The sequence below is a fragment of the Polypterus senegalus genome, chromosome 10 (assembly GCF_016835505.1).
Source record: "Polypterus senegalus isolate Bchr_013 chromosome 10, ASM1683550v1, whole genome shotgun sequence".
Lineage (NCBI taxonomy): Eukaryota > Metazoa > Chordata > Cladistia > Polypteriformes > Polypteridae > Polypterus > Polypterus senegalus.
Window position 1 is genome coordinate 17,048,430 of NC_053163.1, and position 18,123 is coordinate 17,066,552.

At 39.7% G+C, this 18,123-nt stretch overlaps 1 protein-coding gene across 1 annotated transcript in view; it reads right to left on the bottom strand.

Moving 5' to 3' along the window:
- Nucleotides 1-631: 631 nt before the first annotated feature.
- Nucleotides 632-18,123, bottom strand: part of csf2rb (colony stimulating factor 2 receptor subunit beta) — a 76,643-nt gene continuing 59,151 nt past the window's right edge. The window contains exons 7-14 of the mRNA XM_039765330.1: nt 17,557-17,692; nt 17,245-17,393; nt 16,266-16,408; nt 11,571-11,769; nt 7,668-7,764; nt 7,402-7,471; nt 5,262-5,362; nt 632-2,913 (exon numbers count right to left, since the gene is read on the bottom strand). Coding sequence (XP_039621264.1) covers nt 1,857-2,913; nt 5,262-5,362; nt 7,402-7,471; nt 7,668-7,764; nt 11,571-11,769; nt 16,266-16,408; nt 17,245-17,393; nt 17,557-17,692 — 1,952 coding nt within the window. The 3' untranslated portion in view covers nt 632-1,856. The remainder of the gene's footprint in view (nt 2,914-5,261; nt 5,363-7,401; nt 7,472-7,667; nt 7,765-11,570; nt 11,770-16,265; nt 16,409-17,244; nt 17,394-17,556; nt 17,693-18,123) is intronic.

An 18,123-nucleotide genomic window follows, 5' to 3' on the forward strand; every position in this document is an offset into this window, starting at 1 on the left:
ATAGATCCCTAACCCCTCTCTCTCTCTATTGTGCCTACACGACCACACGGTAATACCCAGACTATTCCAAAGTGACGTTTGCACTGTTTTGTGTTTTTTGTATCTCACACCCTCATACACCTTTATCGTAAGAGCATCCCTTATCTACGATGGAATGTTCGATCAGAAGAAAATATGAAGTTGGTTTTAAATTAAAAGTCATTGAAGTGGTGAAAGAAATGGGTAACTCCACTGCTGCAATAAAGTTCAATGTATCTGAGAAACTGGTGCGAGATTGGAGGAAGCAAGAAGAATTTAAGTGTCGCATTTTTGAAATGCGTTTAAGTCAGGGTCTGATTTTATGATCGATTTTTTGGGTTTCTACAACCGACTTATACGTGAGTATATATGGTAATATTTATTATTGCTTCAACTGTTTATTATTAGGGGTTCTGACTGATTTAATTTCAAATCAGTATGTTTGATTTCATTTTGTGTTTTAGTTATAGTTGCATATGAAGCATTTTACAGTGCAGCATAATATGGCAGGTGTTGTAATTGTTTGGGAAATACAGTATCTTATATACTAACTCTGAATCCATAATAAGTAAGCTAGTTTGTGTTTTGTATTAAATAAAATGAGCTTATCTTCTGTGTCTTAATAGACTTTCTTTATTTAGGTATTGGAGAATGATGATATATGGAATATTGGTCAGATATGCAAATACAAATCATACAAACTTTTTGAAGAAACTCAATGTGTTTCAAGAACATTTCCAGTCACAAACTCAGGATGAATTAGTTTATGCAGACGTGCAGCAGCCTTTTGGAAGCAGCTCGCTTTGGCGCCCCTTTCTGGGGGTCCTTTAATCATCTGATACCACTGATTAGCATTGTGGGATGTGGATGTGTCTAAAGGGGCTTATCAAGTATTTTGGAGAAGGTGAATGAGGCTAACCACCAACCTGATCTCCAGTTGCCTTGAAATGGAGGAAGACAATCTGGAGAACCACTAATGTTACTTCTACCTGGAACATTGATCATTCCACCCCTTCCACTTCTGTTCTGCTATACAAATCCACCGGCAATAGGAAATCCTTCTCTCTTTGGAATCAGCCGTCATGCAGGCTGTTTCCCATAAAATCTTTTTTTGCAACCAAAAATATCAATACTGTTGTATTTTTTCTTTTACTTCTTAAAAACAATACAATGTTATTCAACTTGGACATTAAGCAGGGTTTTCTACTGGTACCCCAGATCTTTATCCTGTCGATTCTCTTATTTAACACCATGTTCTGAGTAAGCTTATAATAAAAGATGTAAATGTCTATTTGTCTGATTGCTAAACCATACAACTGAAGCTCATCGCTATGGTTAGCAGCTGAAAAGCTGTGTATTCTGTCAAAACCAATGAAAGGGTAACCTACCAAAAACTTAAAAGACACAATTACTCCAAATTGATATCAATATGAAAAAGTGGTTATAAAATCAGATTAATAAATTGTCATTGTGTATTTTACAATTTGTTCTGTAACCATTTTCTTTATGACAGTGGTAGAATGACATTTGGCAGATATTTGAAGTCAGCCCTGTTTTCTGTGAGGATGCCGTGTCCCAGTTGCTAGTCTTTGTGCCACTTCGTGAACATTTTGTATTTGTTATGAGCTACAACCAAGATCAGGATTAAACACTGCATTGAAAGGGATGATGTTGAGAAGACAAGAGTAAATTACTGAAAATTGAACAGCTAAACTCTTGGATAGACAAGTGTGTGCCTTACAGACTTTCGCAATGAGTGTTTACAGCATCAACTGAGGTCAGCCCATTCAAAATTTAAACCGAACAAGTTCCATTCACAAAGAATCTGAGAACAGACCCTAAGACACTGTTGTAAGTGTCACGTAAGGATTTCCACAGTTCTGTTCTCCTGTGGGTTTAAACTTGGGAAAGTTTTGATTGGCCAGGTCAGAGAGACCTGGAAGGGATGCCGAGCTCCAATCTCGACCACTGGGATCTGGGATGAAACAATAATCTCCTACCTGCTTCAGTAAAACAGGTACAATAGGACCAGTGGTAGGTGCGCCCCCCTCTGTCAAACAGTTTTGGGAGTTTAGCATTTGCAGGGTGCTGTATTCAGGGTCACAACTCACAGACAAAAATTCAGAAGGTTTCTCCCCATTTAGCCCTGCAGTGAGGAACAGTAGGTTGGGTTCAACAAGTCTATCTTGTGGGGTCTCCTGAGTAGATTTAGAATGACTTGTGATATTGTCTTGCAGGATGGGACATCGGGGCTCCAGTGTCCCAGTGATACAAGCATTCTGTCTTCCTACATCTGCATTGCAACTCGTAACTGGCAATTTTTCACTGTCAATGTTTCCAATTTTTTCTTTTGGCAGATTCGGTAGGTCTGAACTGCTGACATAATTAAAGCAAGTAATACTCCTCACTTGCTGCTCTGATTGCAAAGTGTTGCCTTTGTTTAACAAATGATCCAATCTCCCTGAACTATTCAACAACAAGGACTCAGAATTCAAGCAAGGGCAGCTTATCTTGCGTGTTTCAGCGATGTAGTCTTTAGGGCATGGAGATTCAATGTAACCAGTTGACTCCTTGCACCCCGAAAGTTGGTTCCCTTGCAGTAAAGAATGATGATCAACCCGGTTCAGTGCTGAGATATAACCATTTTCTGCATCTGGGTTGTTTTGACCAGGAGAGATTTTTACATCAGGTAAGGAGCTTGCCCGAGGGCAAAGAATATAGGGGCCACTGAAACTGAACAATTGAGAAGTTTTGTGGTTAACCAATCCCCCTGGGGTGTCGTGTGGAGCTATTTGGATGTTCTGAACCATGCCAGGCTCAGAAAAGTCATCAAAGTACTTGTATAGGCCATCATCTGTCAGTACAGGGGATGTGGGAGTCATTAGCATATCTTTCCTGCAGAATAATGAAAAAGTGAGAATTAGGAAATTGTACACATCTAGGAGGCAGATCTATAAAAGTAGAACCCAACATTAGACTAATCATCCAGCCATTCATTTACTGAACCTAATTTCTCCAACGACAGATTTGCGGATGGTTCAGGTGCAAGACAGGAACTTTAGTCCACTGTAGAACTTGTTCACAATCCACTGCACCAACAAATCTTTGGCCCAATGTGAGTTTGTTGATTCAGCAATAAATTTACTGTTATTATTTTTTCATACCACTGTGCGGAAATGCGTCCTTTTCTTTTGCTTTGCAAAATTTTAATTTCACATATTATTACGCGATAAACAGTTCAATGTAAATATTACCAAATACTGCTAGCTTTTTGTTAATAAAAATTCAACACTGATGTATGTTACACTTATTTTGGAAGATCTTTTGTTATGTTTTAGCCAAAGATCCTCCCTAGCTTATGTTTAAATTGTTTGCGGGATCTTTTTTTTTAAAGCTGCACCTCTTAATACTGTGTATTATCTATTTATGTATTTTCTGTTCCTTTTGTCATTTGTATGTATTATTTAGTTTGTGTGTGTAATTATGTTCTCTCATGTTCCTTGTGTTTTGTTTGTGGATCCCAAGGAGGTGGGGCCACCATTACCTCACTATTAAGGAACTGCCCACGGCTGATCAAGGCAGCCTGGATATTAAGTTATGGTGGAATTGAGAGTTGCTCTTATTTTGACTTTCTTGGTTTTCTTGAATTTGTGTGTATGTCTGGATTTCATTTACTGGATTACCGTATTAGGATTTAATCACTGTGTATTTGCCCTTTTGACATTTTTGGATAGTTTGATATTGCTCTCTATTTTGTTAATTAAATCCTTCTTAATATGAGGACTATGACTTTAAGATGACCTTATCAAGAACACGGGGACACGGTTGGAAGCTTGTTAAGAGTAAATTTCACACAAACACGAGGAAGAATCTGTTTAAACAGAGAACCATAGACAAATGGAATAAGCTAGTAGTGGCAGACAGTAGGACTTTAGGAACTTTCAAAACTAGACTTGATGTTATTTTGGAAGAATTAAGTGGATAGGACTTGTAAGCTTTTTTTTGGCCGAATAGCCTGATCTCATCTAGATTGTTCTACTAAAAACTAGGGGGCTTCGCCCCCTGCTCGCTTCGCTTGCCAACACCTTGGCCTGCACTACGCGCCAGCCACTTCACGTCTCAGCCGAAAAGTGGATTTCAATTTCACCAAACAACAAATCTTTTAATTCTTGCGGATAGGCCTCATCATTGGGAAGAAACACTACTTTTCCCTGAAGGCAACACAAATTAGACGACCTACAAGTCTCCGACTTAAAGTTTAAAGCTGAACAAAATCTACATACTTTTATCATATCACCTATGTCCATATATTCAATCTCTTTTCGCTGTTACATTATTGCACTGAGTAATAATTTCCATTTGTTACCGGTAATGCGAACTTTACTATCAGTTTTTTAAGACTTTTGAATTTTACTACTTTCATAATCTCTAACCTGCTCTGCATGTGTATTGTGCCAACGTTTTTGAACCTCTTTACGACATTCTACTTTGTCTTCTACTCTCTGTCTTTTATTTCTGACCCCGTTTGGAGCTGAGAGTGCAGGAACCATGTCTCACAATAGCATTCACACGAATAAGAAGTGAGTGGACCGCGGGCGTGCCAGCTACTTCACATCTCTGCCGCTCACGTATATGGATTCCACTTTCACCAAACAATATATCTTTTAATTCTCGTGGATACGCCTCTTCATTGTGAAGAAATACTACTTTTCCCTGATGACAACATGATTTAGATGATCTACAAGTCTCCGACTTAAAGTTTAAAATCTCATTTACCGGGTCCTGAAATGAACTCTCGCAGGAGTTGAAATTATCTCTGAGAAAGTCTCGTTACAGGATTTCCTTTTATAATTGGGAGATTTTTTCATTTACCTTTAAAACAAAAGCCAGTCGTGGATGGTTGCTGTATCTCCGCTCTTAAATAATTTGATCATTTTGTGATATTGCTTACACATGTTTCAACTTTTGAAGGCAAAACCCTTTTGAGTTGGTGTAGGCCGAAGACTGTCTGTAAAGCAGGAACTTAGGCTGCCCTTCAGTGTACTTTATCTGGACAGGCTGGTTGGTTAGGATTCAGGCCTGTTATATTTTACAGGTCTCTCACCTTTGCCATTTCGTGTATTGCTGAATCACAACAATATTTCAAAGAATTTAGGTAATTTTAGGAAGGAAGCAAATCATAGATGAGAGTCTAAGAAGAATGACTTTTGAAATGGAAAGGTGAAAATTTTATGGATACATACGGGGAGAGTAAAGAGGTTTGAAGAGTGTCCATGACCTGCAGGCTGCTGATTCTGGGTTTATCTGGGGTATTTAAGGAAACAAGATGAAATCCAGAGATCTTCTATGGGTATAGGAAAAAAAAAAAGAAGACAACATGTTTAAGTTAAAATAAGATGAAAACAGTCAGCTGAAACAAAGAAATATAGCTGGTTAAATGTTAAGGCAGAAGACTTTAAAGCCTAACTCAAGAATGGGAAAGATGGAAACTGTCAAATATCTTGTCCAAAACTAAACATTTAAAAATGTAATATTTTAAAGTGTAAAAAACTCGGACAGTAGTATCAGTAGGCTTTGTACCCCAAGAACCAAGTTACCCAAACTATTCTCTATCATTTCAGTAATTACTTAATGCTCTGACACTGATCTTTCTGATCATAAATTAGGTCATTATAGATAGATAGATAGATAGATAGATAGATAGATAGATAGATAGATAGATAGATAGATAGATAGATAGATAGATAGATAGATATGAATTTTAGTGTAGTAGGCAGGATACATAGATAGATAGATAGATAGATAGATAGATAGATAGATAGATAGATAGATAGATAGATAGATAGATAGATAGATAGATAGATAGATAGATAGATAGATACTTTATTAATCCCAAGGGGAAATTCATATAATCCAGCAGCATCATACTAATAATAGCAATTGATGAGAAGAATTCATATTCAATTGCAGAATTACGATAGTTGAGGGTTCCTCTAGACTGCCTTGTTCTCTTGCACGATTTTGCTCAAAAACTAATCAGGCATCAGTTTCGAGTTTGGTACTTTTCTATTTAGCTCTAGACCGTCCTCAAGAAACTGTGACACATGCACACAGACAGACACACACACACCCATCATCAAGATATCAATGTTTCGGTATCAGGGGACCCTAAGACAATGAAATCCATCGAAATCTGGAAACCGAAATTTTGGATGAATCTAAAGATTTCGCTCCTTCCCCATAGATGACAAGTTATGATGGGGAAGGGCTGCAAAGCAGTATGGAATTTAACGCAATACAAAATACACAAATTAAAAAAAAAAAATCTGAACTAAAATATTCACAAACAAAACAGGGAAGCACAGAACTGAAAATCTGATTACAAAAAGAAAATTACAATAAATTAATAAACACGGCTAAAAATCCACTAAGCAAAATGTAATATCTAAATGAAGAGTAAAGGTCATAAACAGAACATACAAAATGAAAAAAAGGCTCAAGAACCACAAACCAGAATAAAGAAGGGTGAGCAGCAGTGTCTTAAATAAGGCTCTCCGGGAAACACCTAAATCAGCAAGGGACCAGACAAATTAGAAATACAAATAAAAATAGACAAAGGACAGACAAGAGAAGGGGGATAAATTAAGAAAAAGAAAAAAAAAACCTATAAAGTCTATAAAACAGAAATGCAACCCTAAGGAAACCCCAAGATTTCTGTTCTGATGGCCACCTTCTAATTCTGAATAAAAAAATCCAAACCCTCAACCCCTTGTGAACATGTTTCCTGTTTCTACACTACAGTACTCTTATTTTACAGAAGTATTTGTTTAACAATATTTAATCAAAAAATCCATGTATTTTGAATGTTGTGGGCATACGACTGGATGACTTGACATGTTACTCATATCACATAATCCACATGAGATTATTTTTCCATTGACATTTTAAAATGTTTAACTGTTGCCCTGCATTGGTCATCATAGACACATATTCCATCAGAAACTTTATTTCTGTTGTGCATGAACACATGATATTAATTTTTTTTCTTGGTCATTGTGAATTTCCCCTTGGGATTAATAAAGTATCTATCTATCTATCTATCTATCTATCTATCTATCTATCTATCTATCTATCTATCTATCTATCTATCTATCTATCTATCTATCTATCTATCTACTACAAACCACAGGAAGTAATGTGTGGGTGGAATATTCCTTTAAATCACTTGGAGGATATTTGTTCTTGAGTTGAGTAATTAGGCTGGTCTAGATTGTTCATCTATCTTTAAACTCTTCAGTATTCTTTTAAGAAAATATTCTTTTCCAGTAAAGAGCTGATTTGACAGTGATAGCAGAAGACACAATAAGAAAATGCCAAACGTACTTTGAAATGCTCCGTCAGCACTTTGCTTTTCTGAGGCTCGGGAACTGATATGCCCCACTTCATCATCAAGCTGAAAGAAATGATAATATTAAGTGGGAAACTGGAAATCATTCAATGTAATTGTGCAGAGTGATGCTATCGGTCTACTTATGCAGTATATTTTAATAATCTTAGCATTACAGATAATGACCTCATTATGAAACAACACACAGGCTGCTTCCCCTTCAGTTGTATTATTTCCATATTAATTATAATTGGTCACTTACCTCTGACCTTTCTTGTACATAATAGTTAGCACAATGGCACCGACAAAAATGGCTATTGGCACCATGATAAAAATCATCATCAGTGGATTATCTTGACCTGCAAGAAAAAAGGAGGCTAAATTAGAGAATCTTTTTTTTTTCTGTGCATATGTAATGATTTAACTTCACCAAGAACTCTAGAGTACACATACCCTACGCTGACGTTCCTATTGTTTCCTATTTTTAGTGCCTGCCAAGTCGCTGTTCACAATATAGCAGAAAGTGAACAATTGAGGATGACTTTTATAAGCTTTTACTGTTTCTTGAGGGTAGACATTTATTCAAACTTGTTTTATGATAGGGCTTTGATGCCAATACAGTTTTGCAATTTATAGCAACTTTAAATCAATGTTGAATGAATCCACTCTGAATCATCTCTATAATAATACTGAATGTCACTGCTGGTTTTGTCTCCTGCACTTATACAGAGACCTACAGGAATGTCTGTGAACCCAGATGTGCCCACTACCCCTACTATAAATGCTGTTTGCTGTTGGTGGATTCAATTATTTAACAAGTCATTGGGTTTATTAATGTGTGATTGTAGAGAAAAGCCAAGCAGAATGACACCTTTTATTGGCTAACTAAAAAGATAACAATATGCAAGCTTTCAAGGCAACTCAGGCCCCTTCTTCAGACATTACATCTTGCCTTAAGAAGGGGCCTGAGTTGCCTCGAAAGCTTGCATATTGTAATCTTTTTAGTTAGCCAATAAAAGGTGTCATTTTGCTTGGCTTTTCTCTACATTCATAATGGCTAACACAGTACAACACCCTAGTACTACTTAATGTGTGATTAAACTTATATTCCTGACACCCCAATAAATTGGAAATACAAAGAAGTAGCATTCACTGTTCCAACCCAGCAAGGAGTTACCGCAATTACAAAATCCAATTGGACACAAGAGGAGCAAATTCTCAACTCTTTCAAAAAGAGAAATTGATTGTTATGTTGGCTAGTGTAGATGATGGATGGGACATTTTCAGCCAGAAAAGACAAAGTGTTATCACATTAAAAACACAAATGTTTGCTTACCTATTTTAACCCGTTACAAAAATACTAGCTGCACTACCTGTCTAAGATGGACTGAGATCTTAGTAATCGACATAGATCACACTTGCGGTGGGTGCACCATCTATTGAAATGGATTTTGTAATGCATGCATGCGTGTACGACTTTATTTTTCTACCTTTTTCTTTATTTTACTGATCACTCCTATCACTTTCTTTTATGTGGACTCCTTGGACACTTTTTACTACTTGGACATGGATTTTTACACGCCGAGACTCGTCTATTCAAGTAGTCAGCTTCAAGCGCTGAGAACAAATGCCCGCGCCGGTGTGGTTCCCTATTTACCTGACGAGGTAAGAAGGCGGTTTCGTGACAGCAGAGCTGGAGGTAAGATAAAAGCCAAGCGACTAGGGAGAAAGTGCCGCTACAAGCCTTCGTGCCTTCTATGATTCTGGGAAATGTGAACTCACTACCAAATAAGATCGACGAACTGGCCGCACTGGTGAAAAATGTCAGGACCTACAGAGAATGAAGTTTGTTGTGTGTTTTTTTTTTTTGTGAATTTCCCCTTAGGATTAATAAAGTATCTATCTATCTATCTATCTATCTATCTATCTATCTATCTATCTATCTATCTATCTATCTATCTAATCCTGCATACTATACTAAAATTAATATCTATGCTGCCTACTATACTACAATTTCTATCTATCTATCTATCTATCTATCTATCTATCTATCTATCTATCTATCTAATCCTGCCTACTATACTAAAGTATCTATCTATCTATCTATCTATCTATCTACATATGCAAGCAGCTCATACAACAGCACCCTTCTCCTAATGCTTTAAGTAAGTTAACCATAATAATAATAATAATAATAATAATAAAAACATCCATCCATTTTGCATCCTAACTACAGGGTCACGGGGGTCTGCTGGACCAATCCCAGCCAACACAGGGTGCCAGCCCACCGCAGGGCGTACACACACAAACACATACCAAACACAACTTGCACCTAACCTGCAAGTCTTTGGACTATGGGAGGAAACCAAAGTACCGGGAGGAAACCCATGCAGACACGCACTGCTGATAGGCACCTGGGAGGAATTCTCTTATCGCATTGATGTTGTCCGTGCTGCAGGTGGTGGCCACATTGAACAATTGTAAGACAGGAAATAAAACGTGTTTGTGAATAGAATACTTGTGACTTGGCTGGAGTTTTGTATTACTTTTCCTTAATAAAATATTGTGTAATGAAATCGGTTCATTCTCTTTGAATAACCCTGTATATATATATATATACATACTAGTGAATATAACTTGCTGTTATATATATATATATATATATATACTGTGTATATATATATATATATATATATATATATATACTGTATATATATATATATATATATATTGTCATGGATGCCAGGGGCGACGACCCGGCCGGGACGCCTTGGAGGACCGGAAGTGGGCGTGTGCCCATCTGGGATCACGTGGAGGCCGCCTTTCTGGTTGCTCCCTGTAGGGGCCCGTGGTCACCGCCAGGAGGCGCCCCAATGCCTTGGGGACTTGTGACCTCAGCACTTCCGCCACACCAGGAAGTGCTGGGGGAAGAACAGCCGGCACTTCCGCCACGCTGGGGCGTGGCCAAGAGGGGAATGCCGGGAACCACCTGGAGCTCGTCCGGGAGTATATAAAAGGGGCCGTCTCCCTTCATTCGAGGCTGGAGTCGGGTAGAAGCAGGACGAGGCAGAAGAGAGTGTGGAGGTGGCCCGAAGGAGAAGGCATTGTTGTTTGGCCAGGACTGTGGATTGGGGTTTGTTGTGCACTTTATGCTGATTCTGAGTGACTTTAAATTGTAAATATTGTATGTAATAAACGTGTGGTGGTGACAAACAACATGTCCGCCTGTCTGTGTTCGGGTTGGCTCCACAATATATATATATATATATAAAACTAGTGAATATAACTTGCTGTGGTGAGGTGGGCTGGCACCCTGCCCGGGATTGCCTCCAGCAGACCCCCCGTGACCCTGTAGTTAGGATATAGCGGGTTGGATAATGGATGGACGGAATATAACTTGACAAATCCACTTGAACGGGACACACGGACCTCAAAAGCGGGGCCCCGTTAGACGCGAGGCCTTGGGCAGTCACCCCACTTACCACCCCCAAACGCCGCTCTTGTATCAAATACACCAACATATGAAGATATTTTCAATACATGCATAATACACAGAAGTACAGAATAATACATCTGAAAAAGTCTGTCTTGACTGTCAGCAGCTCTACGCATGCAGATTGTACTTGGGGTCCAGTCCCAAAATTTTAATGCTGACAATATCGACATTGTTGCCGGTACAAAGAGCTGTCGAAGTTGTATGAAATGTGTAAAGAGCTTTCTTGGTCTGGAAACATCTTTCCATTTGTAACCCATTTATTAATGTCAGAAGCCACCATTGATGCTCTCTGAGTTTTGCTTTGCTCCTCTCTTCATAGCCGGCGTATGCATAGCAAGATCCATCCATCCATCCATCCATCCATGATCCAACTTGCTATATACTAACTACAGGGTCATGGGGGTCTGCTTGAGCCAATCCCAGCCATCACAGGACGCAAGGCGCACAGCAAGATGATTTCTGAAAAATAACCCCCAGCTAACTATAAACTTAAAGGAAATGACTTACTATTTATGTTTATTTACACATTAGAGCGGCAATGTGCTATGGTTACTACAATCTTAGGCTGGTTAGATCTGAGAACATCATGTAATGCTATGTTAAAATGGAGCAGTGACTTTTAAATCCCAAGGTTTACTTTCCTGAAGTCCGTGATTTTGCTCAACCTACCTGGTTCTGTCTTCCAGTGACACTCTGCGCTCCACTCACTCCAGTCCCCGCTATAATAATTTGGATCATTTTTGGAACCTAATATAGCCCGAACTTTTGCCACATACTCTGTAGTGGGGGACAGCTTTGAAGTTGGAATAGCCATCTGGAACGTTTTCCTATTTGATATTTGATTGAAATTACTTTTAACCACAGCTGCCTAAAACAGAGAAAAAAGATGAAGTGGAGTAGAGTCAAAGTGGCAGAAGAAGCAATACCTGGAAGACATTATACCAAGAAAAGAAAAACAAACTGGATCTAAAACCACAGAGGAACAAAATATGATATTGTGTCACGAGGCAACATTAAAATCAAAATACAAAAGGTCCTCCTAAAAGAATTGGGCTCCTCCTAATTCAGTGATGGCTATGTTGCTCAACGCAGTCATAACCATAGGATAGTCATAACTTTATATGTCCCTCTCTTTCAGACACTCCTGCTATTTATCCTGGGCACTTTTCCTCCTGCCATTTAGTTCTTCTGCACTGGTGCAGCTAGGGAATGGTTTACTCATTCAAAGACTGCCAACTCTCTTTCCTTCTTTCCCCTCAGTTTATTAATATGTTATTATAGATGTCATAACCACTTTATGTTAGTTTTGATCTGTATATTTGCCACATGCAATATAACATTTTCTAACATTCTCAAACCCACCTAATGGGAGGCCAGACAGAGCTTAACCTGGCAGAATTGGGTGCCCTGGACAGGACACCATTCTGTGGGGGTTTTCGATCAGATACTCTGGTTTTCCTCTCACACTCCCATGGATTTACTGGTTACATTAGAGAGTCAATGTAATTTAAGGTTTTAAACCGTCATATTGGCACACCAGCAGGGCCAGACTGGGAAGCTTATTCAGGTCAGGAATCCCAAGTCTAACCAAGGCCACACAACATACATTAGTTTTCTTGTACAAGCACAGACGCAAAAATCCAACAAATGCCATTTTGTCTTGGAATTGTTTTATGAACGAGGAGACCATAGCTTTAACACATACATCCACCCATCCATCCATTCCACTATATCCTAACTATAGGGTCACGGGGGTCTGCTGGAGCCAATCCCAGCCAACACAGAGCACAAGGCAGGAAACAAACCCCTGGCAGGGCGCCAGCCCACACACACCAAGCACACACTAGGGACAATTTAGGATCCTCAATGCACCTAACCTGCATGTCTTTGGACTGTGGGAGGAAACCCATGCAGACACGGGGAGAACATACAAACTCCACGCACGGAGGACCCGGGAAACGAACCCAGGTCTCCTAACTGCGAGGCAGCAGCGGTACCCACTGCGCCACCGTGCCTCCCTTAACACATACATTTCACACTTAAATATTAGTCTCAAGACAACTTCTGATAAAGTGTGGAACAACACTTCATAAATACATAAACCATATACTCCTATAATATTTATATCAAAACAAATGTGCAAGAAGCACTGAACCACAAAAAGTAGTTGTCAGTGGAATCCCCAGTGCAGAGATTATGGTTGCAATCTGAAATCTCCACAGCTGAGCCGCTGTCCATGTCTGGATGGCAATGCTGAATAATCTTCCACAAAGTTTGAAGTGTTGGTCAAAAAAGACCACTTTGAATTTCTTCAACAGACAATAACTCAGTGTCTTAGTGCCACAGAATTCTGTCAAACATTTTTAAAAGAATGCACTTAGTAAAAACTATGAAACATTTTGTGTGGCCTTTCCAGTCACTATCTTATCGTAGCGCTAAGGTTTAACTGTCAGAGCACGAGAGACGCACTTTAAAAATATTAAAATAAAGTAAAAACAAGACGTGCTCATTAACAAACTTATCATGAAATAAAAAACAACAGGTGCATTTAAAAACGCAAATCATTCCTCTCACATATGTGTTTCATTAATAAAAAAATAAAACATTTCGTGTAGCCTATTCAATGACTCTGAGGGAAAAAGGAAAAAAAAATGTAAAATGTGACATAATGTTACACTAAGTTAAAATTTGAAACAAAAATAAAATAAATGCATAGTAACAAATACCAAAACCCATACAACATCTCTCTATATATAAAATCCAACGTCTATCTGTCTGTCTGTCTGCCGCTTTTTACGAGAGATCTACTTAACGGATTTAAATCGGGCTTTATCCTATAATTTGCTTGAACATTCCGGTTGATTTTGTGACTTCTCTCATTGCGCTATGTATCATAGTTCGCTTATGGTACCGATTTATTTGCGCAAATCCTCACTCACATGCCAGCTTCGGGGCGTACCTTACCTCCGCCCAGCTTAATTCTGATCGTGGTTAGCTGCGGCAATTATCTGAACTAGAATCTCGTGACTTCATTCAATCTCAGGCTAAAGCAATAACAATGCTAGTTATGCAGAGTTTGGTTTATTAAACTGAGACCCCTATTTGCGCGAATCCAAGAGAGAGGGGAGGGGGAAGTGTGACGTCAGGAGTAGGGAGCCGGGTAGGGTCCTCCTCACTTTCCTCTTCCACTACTATGCGGGCGGAGCCACGGGGGACAGCTAGTCCAAATATAATTCAAAGTACAGTATATCATAAACTTTTAAACAACCTATATATATAAAAGCCAAATACCACTGACTGACTCACTCATCACAAAATCTCCCGAACCATGAGGACTTGGGATTTGAAATTTGGAATGTAGATTACCCTTGGCCCGTTGATGCTCGCTAAGAAACAGTTTTAAAAATTCTATGATCCAAGCGCGAAAGTTCTTATAGTTTTTTAGGCCCGTTTGTATGTCTGTCCACTTTTCACAAGAGAAACTACTTAACGTATTTAGATTGGGTTTTTTTCTATAATTTGCTTGAACATTCCTGTTGATTTTGCGAATCATAGTTCTCTTGCATGAGCGATATATTTGGGCTAATCCGAGACAGAGGCTGTGGGCCAAGGGGAGGGGGAAACATGACATCAGGAGTGAGGAGCCTGGCAGGGTCCTCCTTACTGTCCTGTTTCATTACTATGCAGGTAGAGCCGCGGTGGATGGCTAGTCTTCATATATAACATTATAGAATTGAACCCCAGCAAAACCAAGGAGCTGGTGATGGATTTTAGGACGCCCAGGCCCCTCATGGACCCTGTGATCATCAGCGGCGACTGTGTTCAGAGGGTGCAGACCTAGAAATACCAGGGATTGCAGCTAGATGATAAATTGGACTAGACTATCAATACTAATACTCTGTGTAAGAAAGGACAGAGCTGACTACAATTCCTTAGAAGACTGGCGTCCTTCAACATCTGCAATAAGATGCTGCAGATTTTCTATCAGATGGTTGTGGTGAGCACTCTCTTCTACATAGTGGTGTGCTGGAGAGGCAGCATAAAGAAGAGGGACGCCTCACGCCTGGACAAACTGGTAAGGAAGGCAGGCTCTATTGCAGGCATGGAGCTGGACAGTTTGACATCCGTGGCAGAGCGACGGGAGCTAAGCTGGCTCCTGTCAATCATGGAGAATCCACTGCATCCACTGAACAGTGTCATCTCCAGACAGAGATCAGCTGCTTCAGCGACAGACTGCTGTCACCGTCCTGCTCCACCGACAGACTGAGGAGATCGATCCTCTACCACACTATGCGATTCTTCAATTCCACCTCGGGGGGTAAACGTTAATATTATACAAAGTTATTGTCTATCTGGTATACCTTCATTGTTATCACTCATTAATTTAATATTGTTCTTTATCAGTATGCTGCTGCTGGAGTATGCGAATTTCCCCTTGGGATTAATAAAGTATCTATCTATCTATCTATCTATCTATCTATCTATCTATCTATCTATCTATCTATCTATCTATCTATCTATCTATCTATCTATCTATCTATCATATCCTGCCTACTACACAAATTAATATCTATCTATCTATCTATCTATCTATCTATCTATCTATCTATCTATCTATCTATCTATCTATCTATCTATCTATCTATCTATCTATCTATCTATCACCAGACGTATGAAGCACCAGACGTATGCACCTCTCATCATAGCACTCCTCTTTAACTGTCAGAGCTAAGATGCACATAAAGTCAAAACTTGACTTGAACAAAAACAAGAAACCATCCATCCATCCATTATTCAACCTGCTATATCCTAACTACAGGGTCACGGGGGGTCTGCTGGAGCCAATCCCAAGAAACCATCCAACCAGAAACCAGAAAAGAAACCTTCCAAGGTTAAACCAAAAGGATTTGTGCCCACTACAGAGAAATAACACCTGCACGTTTTCCAGTATAATAACATTATATAATTTCACCATTAGTTTATTTCACTGGTTGCTCTGAATGCCAGACCAGGCCAAGCCAGCAGCAGCCCACTGGGAAAACTCCCGCTGATTGTAAATGTCAGTCCAGCTCTGCATACCGGTGTTTCGCCTATCATGAAAATTAGTAGGAGGGCTGCCGTGTAATCTCGCTCATTGGTCCAGTAATCCATATATGCCAAACCCAGGAGGAGCCATGTGCCGAATTCCAAGGAACAATTTAATAATGATATGTCCACTAGACACCAATAGTCTTACAGGTGGACAATAAGCTTACAGGTTCTTGGGTAAGCTGCTTTCTAACTGTCTAAGAAATGAGGTTCATGTGGTAGGACACATAAGTAGCATCTACAAACAGCAATCTATTATTAAATGTTAAATCTTACCTCCCATGGCTCGTTGACTTTTTTATAGTGAACATAAAATTCAGCTTTATTACTTATAAGTTCTGAGTGATCTTCCTCCCAGCTGAGCACCCATTCATTATCAACAAGATGGACACTGAGATTTTGGGGTGGGGGCAGCTTGACTGAAAAAGATAGCAGCAAATGATTAAGGTCACGTCATACTTTTTGTAAGCTTTGGAATCTCATATATGGGATATCACAGCTGTGAAAAATAGTTGCCTCTTAGTCCCCTCTGAAGAAGAATGCAGATGGAGTTAGGGCCTCCACTATCAATAATGCATTGCTCCACTAGGTTTCTTTTATTAAGTAAGGAAAGGTATTTCCTTCCGTTAATGTCTTATGCCATCTCTTCATCACAGGCATGAGGGCAGGGTGGGATTTATTTCAGTAGGAATTGATTTTTGAAGATCTCGGGACTGTGTGCCCTGTGGCGGAGACCACTGTTAAGTTTCCTCATTGCCCAACTCATCCTCAGAACATGACTATTGATGGTCCTGGGTTCAAACGAGTATGGCAGCTGTTGTTTACCCAGAGTGTCACAGTGCCCTGTGAGAGACTGGCATGATATTGAAGGTTAGTTCCAGCCTTGTGACAAACATTGCCAGAATAGGGCTCCACATTCTTGTGAATCTTGCATGGGATAACAAGATTTAAAACAAGGAGCAAACAGAGGAAGCATTACAGCCATTGCTCTGGTGAAGACAAGGCAGGTTTGGATAAATTAACAGCTCTGAATGATCTGAGAGAATGCAAGTGAAAGGAGCCCATTGGATCCTTTCTCCTCTGTACTGATTGTATTTTCAAGTTCCATAAAGTTTACAAGAAATCCCAAACATAAATCTAGATAAGCTGGAATATAGACAGTGTGGTAAAACTAGTCACCATAGAAAGGGTGGCTAACTCTGCTCTTTCTTGTTATTTATTTATTAAATTAATGAAAGAAATTGGAGAAACTTACTATTTTGATATGGATGTATTACTTTGACATGTTCTTCTGGTTTCAGTCCGACAACCACTTCCGAGGCGCTGGTTACATTGAATTCACACTGGAAGACCACAACAGGCCCTTCAAGATTCTCACCGAAAGCTTCAGGAATGCACACTTGCCTTTTAGAAAATAACGGTAGAAAGCTTAGATTTCCTAGCATCACATGACCTAGACGTCAATGTTAGGAAGAAGGCTGGAGAAGATAAACCAGGAGGAGACCAAAGTGTTCCCCAATAGACTGAATAAAAGAAGAAGTGGAAAAACAACACGTCGGGTACTTACTGAGCATCAGAACTGGTCTGGTACGTCAGATTAAACTTCAAAACTGAAGCAATTTCTTTTGGGACCTCCCAGGTACAAGAGACACTAAGATGCCCATCAAATGTGCAGATGAGATTTGGAGAGTCCCAGTAGGTCCCTGGAATAACAAAAAATAAACTAGTCAGTCAGTCCTTTTCCAACCCACTATATCCTAACTACAGGGGCACGGGGGTGTGCTGGAGCCAATCCCAGGGCGCAAGGCAGGAACAAATCCCGGGCAGGGCGCCAGCCCACCACAGGGTGCACACACACACACACACACTAGGGACAATTTAGGATTACCAATGCACCTAACCTGCATGTCTTTGGACTGTGGGAGGAAACCGGAGCGCCTGGAGGAACATGGTGAGAACACGCAAACTCCACGCAGGGAGGACCCAGAAAGCGAACCCAGGTCTCCTTACTGCGAGGCAGCAGCGCTACTACTGTGCCACCGTGCTGCCCAATAATAAACCAGGAACAGGAAAGACTAAATTACGATGTAGAGTCTAGGGTTAATAATCTCATCTCTCAGTGGATTTTACACAT